Source organism: Mastigoproctus giganteus, chromosome 12 (assembly GCF_048544385.1).
Source record: "Mastigoproctus giganteus isolate SK-2022 chromosome 12, ASM4854438v1, whole genome shotgun sequence".
Classification (NCBI taxonomy): Eukaryota; Metazoa; Arthropoda; class Arachnida; order Uropygi; family Thelyphonidae; genus Mastigoproctus; species Mastigoproctus giganteus.
The window spans coordinates 67,196,008-67,215,624 of NC_143586.1; the positions used below are offsets into that span (position 1 = coordinate 67,196,008).

At 36.1% G+C, this 19,617-nt stretch overlaps 1 protein-coding gene across 1 annotated transcript in view; it reads right to left on the reverse strand.

Annotated features, from left to right (window-relative positions):
* Positions 1–19,617, reverse strand: part of LOC150077148 (uncharacterized) — a 370,624-nt gene that overhangs the window by 122,157 nt on the left and 228,850 nt on the right. The window contains exon 14 of the mRNA XM_090385790.1: positions 18,956–19,077. Within this exon, the coding sequence (XP_090241916.1) occupies positions 18,956–19,077 (122 nt within the window). The remainder of the gene's footprint in view (positions 1–18,955; positions 19,078–19,617) is intronic.

The following is a 19,617-nucleotide window of genomic DNA, read 5'->3' on the forward strand; positions in this document are numbered from 1 at the left end:
TATTTTTATATTCATTTTCAAGCTATCGACTCCATCAAATGAAACGATTTCGTTAAATATGCCAAAAATGCAATCTGTAAAAGAGCGTTATAGTGATCTATAACAGCGTTATAGTCAGATACGGGTTATAATAAAAGAACAGCGTTATAGCGAATCAGCATAAAGCGAACCGCGTTACAACAGGGGCCTGCTGTAGTAGGGAATTCAAATTTTTAATTGTGGTAACTAGGTAGCTCTAACATATAATTATAGCGTAATATGCATCACTGCATTTAGGATTCTATTAGATAGCATAGTATTGACAATTAATTAATAAAATTTTAAAATATCATGCCCCAGACTAGAGCAGCAAAGCAACGGGCACAAAATGGCAGGAGTGCTGTGACTCGGGGGAGAACTGAGGGGGGAGATTCTCCAACGCATCACAGCCTAAAAAAATGTGCAACTTGTGAAATGTTTGCCGAACTCTCTGGAACAGAACATGATATAGCCAAGGAGGATGTCTTTGTGTGTGCCAAGTGCAGAGTGTCTAGAAATTAGGCATCAACTCAGTGTTCTGCTGGGCATCTATGAGAGCTTGAGGTGTAGAGTAGATGCCCTGGAAGAAATTAATATGAGGGGCCCATCAAGCTCTCAGCTGCCCAACCTAATGCCAGAGCTCACTCCTGGGCATCAGGCAACACAGCGGCAATCTCCAAGGCAGAATGCGCTGGTCCCAAAGGAACTAGTTATTGTTGGTGACTCTATTGTCAGGGAGACGGGGAATATATTGTGTAAAAAGGATAGATGGAACAGGACCAGGGTATGTCTGATAGGGGCAAAAGTTGATAACGTTGTGAAGCATATATTATCTTTTAAGGGCACAAAAGGTGATATTGTTGTACACGTTGGCACCAATGACATTAAGAGTAAGAGATCTGCATATTTACTTAACAAGTACAGGTCAATGTTGCAAAAAAGTTGAGTTAGGGTTAAATTTGAAAGTGTCGGCAATTCTGCCCAGATTATGATAGGAGGGAGTACATGATGAGAGCCTTGTCAATCAATTCGGCCGTGGGGGGAATGTGCAAGGCTTAGGGGTAGAATTTTTTTCAGCGTGGTCTGTGCCTGTTAACAGGAGAGACTGCTTCTAAAGGGATGGGATACACTTAAATAGAAAAGCTGCAAGAATATTTGCTGATGCTATCAAGGCAGTGTTAGGTGGGTCGGAAACCTACTAGCTTGGGGGGGGAGATAATTCACAGACTAAAAGGTTAAAAGTAGCCACAGGCAGAGGTGAAGGTGATTCTTGCACAACTTCTATTAGAATAAATAGCGACCTGCAGCAAGGGGTGCTGGGGGTTTCAGGGACTGATGGCAGTCACAGTGAAACAGGTGGGTTTGTGGGATGAGTCGGGTAACTAGGAACAGGAATAGGTGCATGTATACCAATGCTAGAAGTATAGAAAATAAATTTGATGAATTTGAAGTGTTGGGTCAAGACAACAAAGGCGGATATTGTTGGGATATCAGAGACGTGGTATCACACTGATATTAGGAATGCAAAATTGGAATTTGGGGAGTAAAATGTGTACAGAAAGGATAGACAGGATAGGAAGGGAGGAGGTGTCTGCTGTTAATTAAGAAAAACATAAAATCAAAAGAAGTGCAATCAGTTGATATAGATGAACAGTGCACTGTTGAGTCAGTTTGGTGTGACATAAGAACTGCAAAAGCAAAAATAAGAGTAGGAGTGTGTTATAGGCCTAATGACTCAAATGAGTACAATGAACAATTGCACAGAGAAATAGAGTGGGCTAGTAAATCATAATGTCTTATAATGGGGGATTTTAACTTCTCAAATATTGATTGGAACTTGTGGGTTGGTCACTCACACACTAGTAAGACTTTTGTGGATTTATTGGATGATTGTTTTCTGCAGCAGCATGTTCGAGAGGCAACCAGAGAAAGTAATACTCTTGATCTGGTTATCAGCAGTGATCATTCGTGTACTAAGAATTTGCAGATAAAGGAACCACTAGGTGGCAGTGATCACAGTGTACTGATGTGGGATTTACTTAAAGATATAATTACCATCAGGGGTAAAGGAAAGGGTTTTTGCTTCCGTAACGGTGAGTACAGTGGTAGTAGTAGTAGTAGTGGCATGTGATGCAAGAAAGCAAGTGTATGAGCTTATGCAGCATCAGCCAAAAAAAAAAAAAAAAAAAAAAAATCACACCATTCCCTCCAAATGCCTGTCCAGTTCCTCCTTAAATTTATTCAACCTATCAACTTCCACAACGACAGATGGAAGTTTGTTCCAGCAATTAACCACCCGCTGGCTAAAGGCAAATTTCCGCACATCTATTTTTCATCTGTCCTTTCGTAATTTGAATTTATGCCCCCTTAGGTTCGTAATCTGCACAAGTGGAAGGATCCCATCAGAATTCAGCGTGCTGAACCCATTCAATGCCTTATACACCTCAATCAGATCACCGTGCAGGTGCCTAATCTCCAGCCACTGCAATTTGCAGAACTTAAGCCTCTCTTCATAAGAGGATCCCTTCATTCCCCTCACCAATCTTGTTGCACTTCTCTGTACACGCTCAAGTAAATCTACATCCTTCCTAAAATGAGGCCTCCAGACCTGTACGCAGTACTCAAGGCGTGGCCTGACCATTGTCTTATACAGGCGGACAATCACCACCTTCTGCCATTTTCAAACCTTAATAATTCCTCATGTGTGAATGTAGATGCAAAATACTCATTCAGTTTGTTTGCTATCTGAGCAGGATCATCAACAGTCGAACCATCGATGTCAAGTGGACCAATCAGATTCATCCCCTTCCTTTTAGAGTTTATATAAGTAAAGAAATCCTTGCTGTTTTACTTAGCATCCTTTGCCAAGGATTTCTCGTAATCTGCCTTCGCCTGCCTAACCTCCTTTGTGACCTGATTACAGACTAGCTTATATCTGCCATAGGCTTCTGAGTCACTTGATAATTTATATGCATCCCATGCATTTTTCTTCTCTGTTACGAGTCTCATTAGTTCATTAGATAACCATTTAGGCTTAAACCTTGAACAATATTTCTTAATAGGTATGAAGACAGTTTTTAAATTCTGTACAGTGGGATCAACTGACAATGTTACCAACAGTAAATTCTAAGTGGGAAGCATTCAAGGAATTAATCGTGGAAGCTACTAAAAGTTTCATACCTATTAAGAAATATTGTTCAAGGTTTAGGCCTAAATGGTTATCAAATGAATTAATGAGACTCGTGACAGAGAAGAAAAATGCATGGGATGCATATAAATTATCAAGCGACTCAGAAGCCTATGGTAGATATAAGCTAGTCTGTAATCAGGTCACAAAGGAGGTTAAGCAGGCGAAGGCAGATTACGAGAAATCTTTGGCAAAGGATGCTAAGAAAAACAGCAAGGATTTCTTTACTTATATAAACTCTAAAAGGAAGGGGATGAATCTGATTGGTACACTTGATATCTATGGTTCAACTGTTGATGATTCTGCTCAGATAGCAAACAAACTGAATGAGTATTTTGCATCTACATTCAGACATGAGGAGTTATTAAGGTTTGAAAATGGCAGAAGGTTATCAAATTGTAGCAGGGTGCTTGGCACCTCCATAGCCAGGCGGGAAGGAGTGGCAGTGCGTAGCACACGCTTCTTGATTAGACCGGGGTTCGAGCCCTTGACCACCAAATATGGAGGATGCGGAAAGGTCAGGGAATGACCACCGTATATCCTCGGAGCAATATGGCCTTAGTTGCTAATGCTCCTAAAAAAAAAACCAAATAACAGCAGGATGCTTAATGATTTTGTAATAACTGAGAGCAAAGTGGAGGAGAAATTGTTGAAGTTAAACATAAGAAAGGTACCTGGGGGTGGATGGGATCTATACAGTTATATTAAAGGAGGCGGCAAAGAAACTAAGCAAACCCTTAGCCATAATTATGAGAGCATCCTTAGACTCAGGGATGGCATGAGTAATTACAGATTTATTTTACCCGGAACTTCTGTTCGGGTAAAATAATGAAGTCACTGGTTAAAGATGCATTGCAGGATCTTCTAGACAGGACTGCAGCAATAATTCAGACACAGCATGGGTTTGTTAAGGGAAAGTCTTGTCTGACAAATCTGATAGGATATTATGATGTGGTTACAAAGGAACTGGATGCAAAAAATAATTTTGATATCATATATTTGGATTTCAGGAAAACTTTTGACACTGTTGCACATGGAAGACTATTGTACAAAATGGAGCAGAATGGTATTAAGGGTAAGTTGCTACAATGGATAAAAGGATAGTTGAGTGGGAGAAGACAGAGGGTGGTGCTGCTCTTCATGGACTATTGTTATTAGTGGAGTCCCACAGGGTTCAGTGTTGGGTCCACTGTTGTTTTGTATATTTATCAATGATATTGATGAAGGTATATCAGGCTTAGTGTCGAAGTTTGCAGATGATACAAAGGTTGGCAGGGTTGTTAATGACAGTAATGGCAGTGTGCTACTGCAACAGGATCTAGAAAATTTGGGCAGATGGGCTAAGAAGTGGCAACTGAAGTTTAACCTTGACAAATGCAAAGTACTGCATATCGGTAAAAGTAACCTCAGAGAAACGTACCAACTGTGTGGTACTACACTTAAGGTGGTAGAAAATGAAAAAGACCTTGGAGTAATTGTGCAGTCAGATATGAAGTTTTCTGAGCAATGCAGACATGCTGCAAGAGCAGGTCATGGGGTTTTGTCAATGATATATAGGAATTTTGCTAGCAGGGAAAAGGAGGTATTGTTCCTCTGTATAAGGCAATGGTCAGGCCACACCTTGAGTACTGCGTACAGGTCTGCAGACCTCATTTTAGGATGGATGTAGATTTGCTTGAGCATGTACAGAGAAGGGCAACAAGATTGGTGAGGCGAATGAAGTGATTCTCTTACCAAGAGAGGCTTAAGTTCTGCAAATTGCAGTGGCTGGAGACTAGGCACCTGCGCGGTGATCTGATTGAGGTGTATAAGGCCTTGAATGGGTTGAGCACGCTGAATTCTGATGGGATCCTTCCACTTGTTCAGATTATGAATCTAAGGGGGCCTAAATTCAAATTAAAAAAAGACAGGTGTAGAATAGATGTGCAAAAATTTGCCTTTTAGCCAGCGGATGGTTAATTGCTGGAACAAACTTCCATCTGTTGTTGTTGTGGAAGTTGATAGGTTAAATAAATTTAAGGAGGAAATGGACAAGCATTTGGAGGGAATGGTGTGATTTTTTTTTTTTTTTTTTTTTTTTGGCTGATGCTGCATAAGCTCATACACTTGCTTTCTTGCATCACATGCCGCCACTACTACTACTACCTGCCACCTCTAAATTTTCCAAATTCTTTCAGGCTGGAAATGCTTGCTTCATGCACAATCTTAAATGTTATTGGCCATGTAAGATTACACCATAAGCAAGCAGCATTTCAGGTCACGTTTTGAATCTTCTGCTTTACGATTATTTTATTTTGAAAATAATTTTTAAAATACTGATGGACACTATAGTACCTTCTTTAATTATGATTGGCCACATGCCCCAAAGCATGTAGTCAATCATAGTTACCCCCTCCATATCATAGGCCAAAATCACCATTCTCTTCACTTTAGATTGTTGTCGATGGTGATGACTAGCAATGACAAGGTGATGACTAGTGCCCCCAAATCAGCAGATATCCTTGAACTAAGGCTTGAATATAAGATTCAGCAATGGAATAATTCTCTTTAAAAAATGAGTTCAATCATTTTCATCATGTGTGAAAAGGTTCTGTGCAATGTTTTTGTGATTTACTTTCTCAAAATCTACAATATGGTGAGAATATGGCTAAAATTTGATGCACTGAACTTTTAGAGAAATCATACTGCGATGCAATCTCTTCACACATTACTTGCCTGTCTTCTTCCAATATTACATCCATAATGGCTTGTAGTGATTGAAGGTCTTCCAGTTCATGCACTTCTGCAATGGCTGCATGATTCTCCTGGAAATTGGAATGCCAATAAACAAAAATAATTCTATGACTCATGGTCACTTCATGGATCACTTCTTGAAAAGTTAAATTTCACCAATATTACAACTATATAAAAACCCAATTTTGATAAATGATCGTTATGTGTTACCTGGTCAATTACATCACTAATTTCACATTACCTTGGAACCAAATGAATCAGGAAAAAAATTATACAATTGGCTTCACAAAAATTAAGAAAACTAGAGAAACTAGAAAGGTTAGTGCATCATTCTTCAAACAGGCCTCTGAGGTTGGGTATGTTCATATTGTAGTTTTAAATGTTTTTCACCAACCTTATGTAGAAATAAAACACAAAGAAAACAAAAACTGGAATCTTGATAAGTGTATTTATAATAAGTTATATTTTTCTGTATTTACAATAAATTATATTTAACTTTACAACTAAAATATATACATATAAAATATACTGGGTTAAGAACAATAAAATACATTAAAATATACTAAATTAAAATCGATAAAACCAAAGCTTTCGAAGGCTCCTGCCTTCTTCTTCAGTGGTATTTTCTTTGTTCTGCGGTGCGTCTTTAAATACCAGCAGGTTCACGGTACTCATCACGTGTTTCATTCCCACGTGTTCCGTTCTCTTGTGTTACGGAATCGGAAGTGGCTCGAGAGTGGGTCATGTGGAACCGTTCATCCCTTCTGAGGATAGTAGCCTCAAAGAGGGGATGGATCCGCATTCCTCTATCTCTATTAATGTTCACTGTGGAACAGATCCGCAAACTCTCAAGCCACTTCCGGTCCCAGAACTTATTCGCCCGATCGGTGATGATAGCCTCGTCCGGGGAGATGTGGTGCTGCTTCTCCCAAAAATGCTCGGCCACGGCGGACTTACCATAGTCCGCACTTCTTATTGCCTTAGTGTGCTCCCCCAGACGGTCTTTGAGACGGCGTTTTGTTTCCCCTACATAACATCTAAAAAACATTTAAAACTACAATATGTTAGTGCATCATATGACATAACACAAACTCACTCTCTCTCTCTCTCTCTCTCTCTGTGCATTACTTTTCAGAATAACTCATAATTTCGATAATTTTAGGTAATATACCACATTACCCAAATAGTCCCCAATAATATTCATGATATAATAAAATAAAAACCAGGACATTTGAGGAAATTGAACTATTAAGATCAAATTTCCATGCAATTCAGCACAATTTACCACTAATGGTAACATAATGTAATGCAATTAGTAAATGACACATAATTACATTTATAGCTGCAATAGTGAAAAATCCATTAATTCACTGAGGTCTATATTAAATTTCTGAGGTCATGCATGTTTGATTTTAAAAAATTCAAACCTGAATTTTAAAAAAAATTTCAAAATTCAGATTACAATGTGGATAACCCTCAACAATTTGAGAAATAACTATTAAGATCAACCATGGTAGTAGAGAACAAGCAAGCAACAATATTTGTTATCACTTGTACCACTACTCACCCATTGGCCATCATTCAGTATGCATGATACAGAAGGCTCTCTGAGCAACAGTGAAGGTGCTTGCATGCAAAATCTACCATATCTTGACCTTCCTGAAGAGCCTAACATCTTGATTTTTTGCTGCAGCTTCTAATATATTAGTGGAAGAGCAGAACCTAAAAACATCCTGTGGGAAAATGAAGTGCATTCTATCCTATAAGATAACATGCAACATAAGAAACTGCATGACATAAAAAATGCCCTTCATGATATAATAATGAATCTGTCCCAATATCTAATGCAAAACATTAGATATTGGGACTGAAAGGTACTGTCCCAATATCTAATGTTTTGCCAGCTCCATCTTTCAAAGAAATAAAAAGACCAAAAATAAAATCACAATCTAGTGACATTAGATGTTTATTTGATATTCATGTCACGCTAACAATGAAACAGAAAATGTTGAAAAACACTGCTTTTATGCAGAATGATACTCCACATCTTGACTACCATAGAAAAAAAAAAAAAAAAAAAAAAAATGATATGAACATATCAGTGTTTTTGCCATCACACAGGAAACAATACCAAAGAATATATAATACCACTGCATTATTATAGAAATACTAAATTTAATACAGACAAATAAACTGCATCACCTTAAAAAAAGTAACATTTGTAGCGAAATATACAAGATATTGTTTGATTACAGTCATTTTGTTTGTCGCAAAGCAAAGGTATTGCATCAGACAGTAATTGCAAGATACTGCATCAGCTGTTTCTATAAATACGGCATTGGAAGGGTATACATGCTCATTACTATCCTGTTTTGCGGAGGTGTAAGCATGGATCCATATGTTCAGTTGATACAAAGAAAAAAAGTGTAGCTGTTGCTCTGTCCCAGGAAGGGCTTTCTACACATGCTATCACTGATAAAATATGCTGCCACCAGTCAACAGTATCCCGGGTGCTGAAATTAAAGCGTGAAACTGGTGATGTGAAGAGAAGACCAGGATCAGGCCATAAAACAGTGACTACACCTTCCCAAGATCGATATTTGAAACAGCTGTGCCTTCGTAATCATCATGCTAGTGCTCCTTATCTGAAACTGGAAGTTGAGATGGCCTCTGGTGTTGAAACAAGTGCACGAACTATCCAAAGACAGCTTTCGGAATGTTGTCTGTATGCCTATTGGCCCAAGAAGAAGCCTTTGTTGACACATGAGGAACAAGGAACCTGCTTGAGCTAAAGCCTATGTTTCATGGATAAAAGAGCAATGGGACACGGTCATCTTTTCTGACGAATTGAAATTCAACCTGCATGGCTCGGATGGGAAGCGATATGTCAGAAGAAGAAAATTGGAGGTATACCATCCTGACTGCATAACAACGACTGTAAAGTTCACCGCCGGTCAGACGGTCTGGGGATGCATAAAAAGCAAAGGGGTGGGGAAAATTAAGTTTATTAACAGAATGGTGAATGCAGAAACCTACACTGCTATCTTGGAGGAGTGCCTGAAACCTGTTATTAAGGATCGCCACACAGACGTCCAAAACTGCATTTTTCAACAGGACTCAGCAACTTGCCACATAGCAAAATTAAGTTTTATGCTATTTAGATTTAATGAGTTTGCCTTCTTGTCTCACCAGGTTTAAAACATACTTACACCAATGTTTTCCCTCATTTTTTTCCCTTAAGGTGCAGTCATGCCACAGAAATGCTGGTATTACAGTGTTGGACTGGCCTGCAGCAGTCCAGATTTGAACCCTATTGAAAATTGCTGGTACATAATGTCATCTAAAATTGCTCAGAAGAAGCCAACAAGTAAGATTCAGCTGCAGGAGAACATTGTAAGGTGTGGTACCACGAAATTGGGCAACCGTATATCCAGAAGTTGATTAACTCTATGCCAAATCGTTGCAAGGCTGTAATTGCAGCTCAAAGAGGAACAACAAAATATCGAGGACTTATTTTGCTGATTTACATTACATAATACTATTACGTTAACTTGTCATTTCAGTTTGCACACTGAAATGCAATAAAATGTATGTTTGGTTGCCATGGTTGTTATTTGCATGATTTCTTATATTTCCATTAATTACGCATTTTACCCTTTGGGAAGATATTTATGGCAATTAGGTATATCAGGTGGAGTCTTTTTATTGGATTTCATTCACAGAGATATATATCATATCTAACAAATGCATTTTGAATATTTCTGCAAGCCACAATGCAGTGCAAAACACATTATTTGTAAATTTCACAAGTGATGCAGTTTTTTTTGTCGGCCACTGTACATACCAACTTATCAAAAGTCACTGGACAACTTTCTAATTTCAGGAAACTGCATGTGATTATGAAATATTTGCCTAAAGAAAAGATAATCTGAAATGAGTTAAAGGCATTTAGCCTTTAATTAATTTCAAATGCATATACCAAGCAACAAGCAAAAAGAAAGAGCTAACAGTTTCAGAGGAAATGACATGTGGATGTTATTGGGAAAAAATGTCTGCACATGCTGCTGATCAGGAATTCAATGTTCCCAAGTTGAAAATTGGCAAAGCACTGAAGAAATGGAAGTCCAGAGATGACAATGAGCCTAAGAAATGACTAAGTAGGAGTAAAATACTGACTGAAGGAGCTGACATACTTTGATATCGCTAGTTACCTTAACACACAATCAGGCTTTAGAGAATAAGTTTGTAGGCTGCAAGCAGCTACAGGAAAATGTGCAAGTGTATCCATAAAAACCAGAGTTCCATTCATTTCACGGAAATACATGCTGTTGATTGGCATGGTGCAAGAGACACTGAGTCTGGATTGTAGAGCTTCGAGTTGCACTACACATGCTCTTTTGGTTTGATGGACATGTTTGTGTACAGAAGATGCATGGGAAATGCTTAATACTTTAGTGTGTTGGCTTAAATATGAAGCTGGGAGGAGGCCATGTCACAGTTTTAGGAAGAGGCATCTTTGTGGCATTAAATAGGTCCAGTGGTCATACTGCAGAGAAACACCAGTGCTGTTTCCTATACTGATGATCTGGACAATTCTGTGTCCCTTACACTGTAGTAATATTTTGAAAGCAGCCTAATAACAATGCTCCATGTCATAAAACAAGAATTGTGATAATACTGCTTGAAGAAAATAACAATGCAACCTTGCTATGGCCAGCACATATCCCCAAATCTCAGTCCAGCTGAACATCTCTGGAATGAATTGGAATGGAGAATTACAGCAGGGCTAAGATGGCTTCACCAGCAGAGCTCATGAAAGTTTTAAAGTAAGAACAGAACACAATACCATCAGAGTTCATGCAAAAATTAGCAAAAAGTCTTTTGTGAAGCACTGAAGCAGTCATTATGGTCAAATGGTGGGCCAATTGAATCCTATTCATTTTTTTTTGGATAAATATGTTTTGTTCTAATTACAAGTATTAAATGACTTTTGATAAGATAATGTATACTGTAGATAAAACAAAACTTGATATTTACATTATATATAAAACCAGAGAGAGAAACTCGATAACCACAACCCTGTCATGCTCATAACTTTCTCTTAGTTACAGAAAAACATAGGGCAATGGTTGGACTAAAAACAACCATGTGTACACAACAGTATTAGCCTGTGGGAATCATACACGTGATCTATAGAACTGACTACAGAACTTAGTTTGGGTTCCTTGATTATAGATCAAGATTTTGGGTTGCAATATGAATATAGCTATTCTTTTGCATTGTTACTAGTTGTGGTATCTTGATTTTTTAAGGAGTCCTTATGTGCTGTAATGTAATAACTAGATCGTATGTATAGCTTAGCTTAATTTTCAGCATGAGGTGAATGCTGAAAATTAAGCTAAGCTATACATACGATCTAGTTGTGGTATCTTAATTGGCTTTACTAGGAGATGACTGATTATGCTCCAGAGGTGCATCCCTAGTGAAACAGTTTTAATATAAAATGCTCCTTAGAATTCATTCATATCTATTGTTTCTGTTATCTAGCACTATGTATTCTGGAAATAAAATTATGCTTCACAGAAAAGCTGTAATCTGCAATGCAAGATTACAGCTTGTCATCTTGCACTGCAGATTACAATGACTTTTACAATGCCTCCTGGTCACCACCATGTTCCTAGATGTTGTTATAGATTGCAGTATATCTGTTTTAAATACAATTTGATGCATTTATAGCAAAATTAAATAATTGTAAATTATTTAAAATAAAGAATAAATTATTTAACTAAAGAATGGTAAGACAAGTTTATAGTGCAATGGATAAAAGTAGTGTAATGGATAAAAGCGTTAAGTGATACACTTTTATCCATTATGCTACTGTTTTTATTATTTTGGCTATATGTGACCAAACCCAGAAAAAAGCACCCCCCCCCCAAACTATTCCTTGATTCTTTTGTGAGAAAAATTAAATATGTAGTTATATGAAAGGAAATTTACTGATTAAATGAACTAACCAATGAAAGTTAAACTGGACCCTTATTTTTGTCCATTATAACCAATCTTCACACATACTGTGCAATCCACTTGGTTCACGAGTATCAAAGACAAGCCAATCACAGAATCTGGCAGAATCTTCAGAATAATGTAAAACAACAACTCTGTATCCATGTTGTAGAAGTATACTAAATAGGTCATCATAATACTAACTCTTAACAATTATAACACACAACACTTATTACCAAATTAAATCACCACAAGTCACTATTAAATATTATGCAGTGGTATACTGGATTAGGTCAACTTATTTTGTATACCATTATTTGATTATACCATGTTTAATTTACATTTTTTGTATGAACTCTGAGAGAGACAACACACAGGCTGTTTGCATCTTTTTTGTGCTCTTTTGCTATCTTGCCTCCCCAGTTTTTGTTCTTTGATGGCTTCCCCATCCTGCTTTAGTTTTAAGTTAATTTCATTTTTCAGTTTTTATGAGTTCTCTTTGTGACGTTTGGTTGTTTAAATTTTATAATTTGGTTTTTAATTTTGCTTTCGTTGTAATTTTAGTTAGTAGATTTAAAGTTGCATATCTGATCTTTGTTTGGCTTGTCAAGTGGTTCAAGTTGACATGGAATTTAAATTACATCTTTAAGATATTTAAGAAAACATATTTAAGATATGTTTTCTGTTAATCTTATTTATCACTCACATGCTTCCTTGATAAAGCAGTAACTATGGTTCGCCTAAACTTTCCCGTGTCCTGGGTTATTTTCTTTCTTGGTGGGTCTGTATTTACTAGGGCTTACAGTACCGGAATCCCGGTAATTTTATTCGGATATTCAAATACCGGTATTGATTCAAAAATATTGGTTTTTCGGTACTAATTTAAAAAAAAAGAAGTTTATTAATCACATGAAGGTTATAAAATCACCTTATGTGATTACGATGTCCTTATCTCTACTAGCAAATGTTCGATAAATCATCGATAGGACACCATGCAACATTGTAACTTGTCCAAAATTCTCCAACAACTTCATGTCTGACCATATCGTAACTCCCAAATCCCGTTCTTCCACTACTAATTTTAGTTCAACTCCACCAAGTGTATAAGTTATTCTGGGGTTGCTATTCTGCAGGTGTAAGACCTTGCAGTTTGCTGAATTAAAGCATATAGCTGCCACTTTTCTACCATTCTGGAAGTCTATCTAGGTCACTCTGAAGAAGCTCTGATTGGCGGCGATCATTAACTACTCTACTGATCTTTACATCGTCTGCAAGTTTAGACATCACCCTATATCCCTTCATAGATGTCATTTAAGATAATCAAAAACAACAATGGTGCCAATACTGATCCTTGGGGAACCCCGCTTCTTACATTAACCCAATCTGAGGAATAACCATTTATCACAACCCCCTGCCTGGTGCCCTCAAGCCATTGTGCTATCCATCTAAGGATTTTCCCTATGATTCCAGCCTGCTCCAACTTATAAAGTAACCGCTCATGTGGGACTGAGTCAAATGCTTTGCTGATATTTAAATAAACAATGTCAAAATTATTCTCTAAATCCAGCTCATGAGTGACCTGTCAAAATGGCTAACCAGATTTGTTAAACATTATTTTCCCTTTACAAAACCATGCCGTGTATCCTTCAGAATTCCATTTCCATCTAAATGATCCTGAATTCCACCCTTGTTCATTGCCTCCATGATTTTCCTTACTATGAAGTTAGACTGGTCGGTTGGTAATTTCCCGTTACACTCCCAGAACCACCTTTATGTTCCAATTTACACCAATCCAACAGAATCTCTCCCGAGTCCAGTGATGTTCACATAACTAGCCTTAATGGTTCAATGCACTCACTTGCTGCCTCCTTTAAGATTATAGGGTATATATGCCATAAACCACAGGAGCTTTACTCACCTGTGTGGCACGAAAGTTTTCTCATTAAATCAACATGTGAAATTTCAACATCATTAATTACATTTTTTTCAACTCCATCCCCATAATTTCTCATTGATATGAAGGGTTTTTCTTCTGTAAAAATCGATGCAAAGTAATTGTCGAGTTCATCTGCAACTTCAGCTGTGGTATCTAATACTCTCCCATGTCCATTACATAAGGGTCCAATCTGATTTGTCCTTCTCTTCTTTGCATTTATATATGTGAAGAATTCCTTAACTGCACTCTTTGCTCTCTTCTTTATTCCTTATCCCCACTCTTTGCTCTCTACCAGACTCAGTAAAGATACTAAAGTGAAAATTATACTTCGCTGAATAAAACGTCTTTCTCCTTCAGAAAATGATGAACATAATTCAATCATGGAAGACCAACGTGGAACCGAACATCAGTGTTCCTCAAATTCTTTCCAAAATAAGAAATTGCCTGACTCCAATGAGATTTTAAAAGATGAACTTGAGTCGGAAAGTAATGAAATGTTTCTAACTATTTTTGCTAAAAAAGTTCAAAGCCTAGAAAATATGGACTGAGATCATCTACGATTATCTCAGTACCAGAATAGAATCTGAAAGGGCATTTTCTGCCGCTAATCAAATATGTACCAAAATTAGATCCATTTTAAATGATCATTGTATTGATTGCTTATATTTCTTAAGAGCTCACTTTATTCGGACAGGTAGTATGGATGCTTAAACATAACTAAACTTTGCAGTAACAATATATTTTTTTTGTATTTTTTTGTTTTTAGAATAACTGTATTTGTAGTGATTTTTTTCAGAATACAGTAAATCCCCGCTATTCGTGGGGGTTACGAGAAATTTCTGAAAATTCCTGAGAAATTCCGCGAATACTGAAAATGCGAATAGTGAGTTATGGGTCCCATAGTAATAAAGGGGTTCTGTTCCAATATATAAGAAAAACTAGTCTAAAATTTTGTCTATGTATGTATTATATGTACCTTCATAATATGACTATGTACATAGACAGTACATAGTGAAATGCAAGCATATGGCATCGAAATGAAAATAAGAAACAATTTAATATTAAATGTAATATTTATTAGAAATTTTAAACAAATCTTTCAAACCAGCGCCTTTAGTTAAGAAACTTATCCCGCCAGTGCTATCACCAGTTTCGCTAAAGTGTTGATAAAGAAGTTTTGCCTTTTCACGAATGATGAGTGAACTTAAGGGAATTTTATTTTGAGTTCGGTCTTCTATCCACAGATTTAAGGCTTTTTCCATTTTTTCTAATTTAGCATCACGAGTTACAGAGCAAATTTTTGAAGCAATTAGCGCGTTTTCACGGACACTATGTCAGATTTTTTCTTCCAATTTCTTGATTGATCGAACCGTTGACTCATTGATTTTATAATGTTTTGCCACTGAGGAGACACTTTCACCATTAGAAATTTTGTCTAATAACTCAATTTTATTCGTTAATGTCATCTTTTCACATTTCCCTTGTTATTCATAGCCATATTCTTGTACGGGTTAGAAAGAACTTGTCCACAATAAAGTAACTTTCTTCCATTAATGCATTCGAAAAGTCTGTTTTACACTGCAAAAAGGTATATTTATCACTTTTGTAAGCATATCAATTTATAAATTTATAAATTTATTCAATTTATAAGCATATAAATTAAAAGCAAACGACAAAACCTTCCATGACAAGCGCATAACACATACTGAACAAGGATTAGCGAGAAACATCCACGCTTGTGATTTTGTCACCCTTCTCCCCCCCCACCCCACCCACTGAGCGCTGTTTTGACCGGGGAAGATAATTTTAGCCACGCCCATGTTTTTTTATGGCGGAAAATGTTCACGGCGCTTTAAAATTCAAATTTTTTTAGGTTTCATTTTATATTAAATCAGCGACCGCGAATACAGCGAATAGTGGGGGTTAACTGTATTTATTATTGCAATAAATGTTTATTTAAAATTTGAATTCAAGTAATTACAATTACTTGAATTCAAGTAATAACTGTCATCAAAATTTATTGAGGAAAAACGTTTGTTAAAAAAGCAGTCCTCTGAACAGGGTCTTTCAGGAATTTGGACTGACAAATATAAAGATAAACCTATTCTAAAATTATTTTTGAATATGAATCTATGATTCCTATGCCTTTATATCAAGAGATCATACTGTTAATAAGGTTATGCACACAGAAATCAGAGCACTTGAGAAATGCAATTAGAAGGGAGAAAAAAATGTCAATATTGCACAAAACCATCAAGATGAGGCAAGAAGGGGCTCACCATAGGGTTTTCAATTGTGAGCAACACAAAATTGGAAGTTGCTCTGTGACAATCTTCATAAAAATCTACTAATCATATAAAATAACTTCTGTTTCCAAATACTTTGTAATTATCTTATGGCATCCTCCCTACTCACCTGACTTTATGCCACGTGGCTTTTAGTTTTTTCCCAAAACTAAAGAACTCGTTAAAATAATGGTAATTTTCCAGTGAAGCAAAATATATGGCAGCTATGACAAATGCAATCAATAAACTTACAAAAAAGCTTTTCTGAAATTATATAATTGATGAGGAAAAAGAAAATGTTAACAATCAAGATCATTATTTTGAAAAATTCAATGTGTATAATTATCTGGAAAAATTATATTTATTAAAATAAAAATTCAGTCCTAGAACTTTCTGATCCTACCTTGGATGCTTCATATTCTGATAATGGTGTGTGTTAACCTCACTGGTCAAAAAAACTGACTACCTAAATTTGTTTATATGTTTCACAATAAAGTAAATCATTTCCAGATTACAGGGTGATTCAAAAGTAAGTAAACATATTCAAAAAAAAAAATAAATAAATAAATAAAACTTTACATATTATTAACCTAAGTACTGATAACAAAATGATTAAAGAAAATGTTCTACATCCTCTTTACAGATCTTCACGCAGTAGCAATCTTTTTGGAGAACTACTTTCTGGAGTATATATGTAATACATTGAAACACTTCAATCATAAATTACTTCAGTTCATCAAGAACCTTAGGTCTGTTTACACATTAGGTTTAAAGTCACCTATTTTCAACTATTTCTTGCCTTTTATTCCAAAAACTGATGAATTCTGTACATTAACACACACTGCCTTAACTTTTTTCATGCATCCACTACTCAGTTAATAATGTAGTGCGCGTATGCATGTGTGAGAGTAGTATTCACCTTACCTGTAAACAAATTATTTGTAATATAAAGTTTTCCCTATTTGTCTCCTCTTGTTAAATCCAGTCATTAAAATATGCTACTTGCTGACTTTTTTGTGTGTGCATGTGCATGCATACATACATACACACTACTTTAAAGTATATATGTAGACCCCCACCCCACTCCAAATGTAGTGAAAGTGTGATTGAGATTTATAAAAAGTAGGAACAAGTTTAAAAGTGTGCAGTAAAAGGCAGTGATATCACAAACATGCAGAATGAATCATAACACATAGGTGTTTACAGAGTTGCTTTACAGAGTGTTTTAAAAAATGCTTAACTGGACACCGTGTGACTGCCACATTTTTGTACTTGCAGAGTCAACTGTAGCCACTGAAGTGAAAAGGAAAAGAAAAAGGCAATATAGGTAAACTTGAGACAAAAAACTGATATATATAATTGTAGGAATACCAAATATACAGTCTTATGGATATCTGTGGCTCCAATATGTGTGTTCACAGTCCATAGGGAGCCATACAGCACAGGTTTCTCATGATAGAACTGTTGCTCACAAGCTCTCACATCATACTACTGAATGCTATCATTTTCAGTGGTGTCTAGCAAGCTGTTCATGTTACACAGTCTTTAGATCAGACAGTGAAGTGCAGCATACATCTGGGGGAAACTATATCACAGAGTACTCTGTCTACAGTGTTGGGGACACTTCTTGCATACAATTAAAATTAGGAAACAATAAAACCACAAAATAATTACAGTGTTAAATTTCAACAGCATTAGAAATATAACCATATTCTCTTCCCCTCCCAACAGTAAATATTATGCAACTTCTTTCCTTCAAAAAAACCTAAGGAACTGACTTAAATTCTTGAGACCTAATATGCAAACACATATTCTACTGTAAGAGCATACACATGGGCAAAGAAAACAGAAGATTGTTCCATATAAACACATTCGTTGCCACTTTAATGTGAGAGAACCTGTTCAATGTACCATAGTTTTCAGAATATTGGGGGGGGGGGGGAGAATCAACATTCCAACATCCTCGAGCATTCTGAAAATTCACACACAATGATTGAAAATTAAAAGTTTGGAATTCACTGCTAAATAAAAATGAACACTTAATTTTGTGCTGAGCTGTAATAAAGCTGTGCCAAGTCCACAAACAAAAGCCAATGATTACTGAAAAGTCTTTTGTGCCCGTACTGAGAACTGGACCACTGGTTGTAGTGCCAAAAATTATTGTTGTCAAGTCATAGACATGGTAGATAAATCCACAGTACACATACTCTAGTTCTAAGGAAATAGGCACCTCTTCATATTTCGGCATGATAATACTCTATCCCATACAGTGAACAGCATAAAACTTTGTCTGAAGAAAACAAAATCCAAGAGCTCACTTGGCTGGTGGAGATTTATATTCTGGGCCCGACAGGGATGAACCTTTGGTATGAGCTGGAATGCCAGATCAGGAAGCAGTCAACATTGCCCTCTTCTTTGTGTGTCAATAGGTAAACTGGCAACTGCAATGAAGGAAGAATAGATAGATTCTTACCACCTACTACAAGGAACTGGTCAAGAAAGTTCCATGATATATTAATACTGTCACTGGAACTGGGTGGGCCTATACCTTAATTTGTTCATTAAACTTGTGTTTTTACAAACATAATGGTGTCTAAACACTTTTGATAGGGCAACAAATTTGCAAAATCAGTTAAGCAATATGTACTTCAATTCACTGGATGGATTAAATCTGTTTGTAGCATAAAAAATGCAAAAAATCACAATATTAAATTCATTAGCAAACTTAAACAGAATATATGTTAGTTTCCTTATCAAGTCCTTTCATTGGAGAATGCTATGAAAAATTCTTACCATTTATAGATGCAGATTCAAAGATTTTTAGTTTCACCCAGGAAGTGGATTCATTATTTTGAATTTGGTTTATTTTGATATTAACAGACTCTTCAAGAGGGGGAAAATAAGAAATATATTCACTGCAAAATAAAATAAAAAATTATTTTTTATCATATTTCATTGCATTGCATGTTCTAATCAATATATAAGCCACAAAAGAACAAAAATAAAGATACTATGTATGCTTTTTTTTTAAAAAATAACAATGGATTGTTGACCTGAATGAATTGGTCTGCATTCAAGAGTTATCTTGAATGCAGACCTCTCTTCCAGAGTCTACAGGAAATAATTCATGAGAAGATAATCTGTTTCAACAAACCTGAGGCAAAAATCAATATTTCAAACCCACCTTTCCAATCACCCATCTTTATCTAATTATTAAAATAAAGGCAAGCTTACTTATGTAATGCAAATTAATTACAAGATATGAAAAGAAATCACGTCAATACAAAAAAAACATATAAAGAACTCAAAAGGTTTATGTATTAAGAAAATGTATTTCTTTATGAATTAAGAAGGCAAGAAAAAAAAACAAAAAAAAAAAACATAACAGTAGAACATCAGTTATTCAGAATAATTTCAAAGACTGATCTTTCTTTTTTATATTCAACAATTAATTA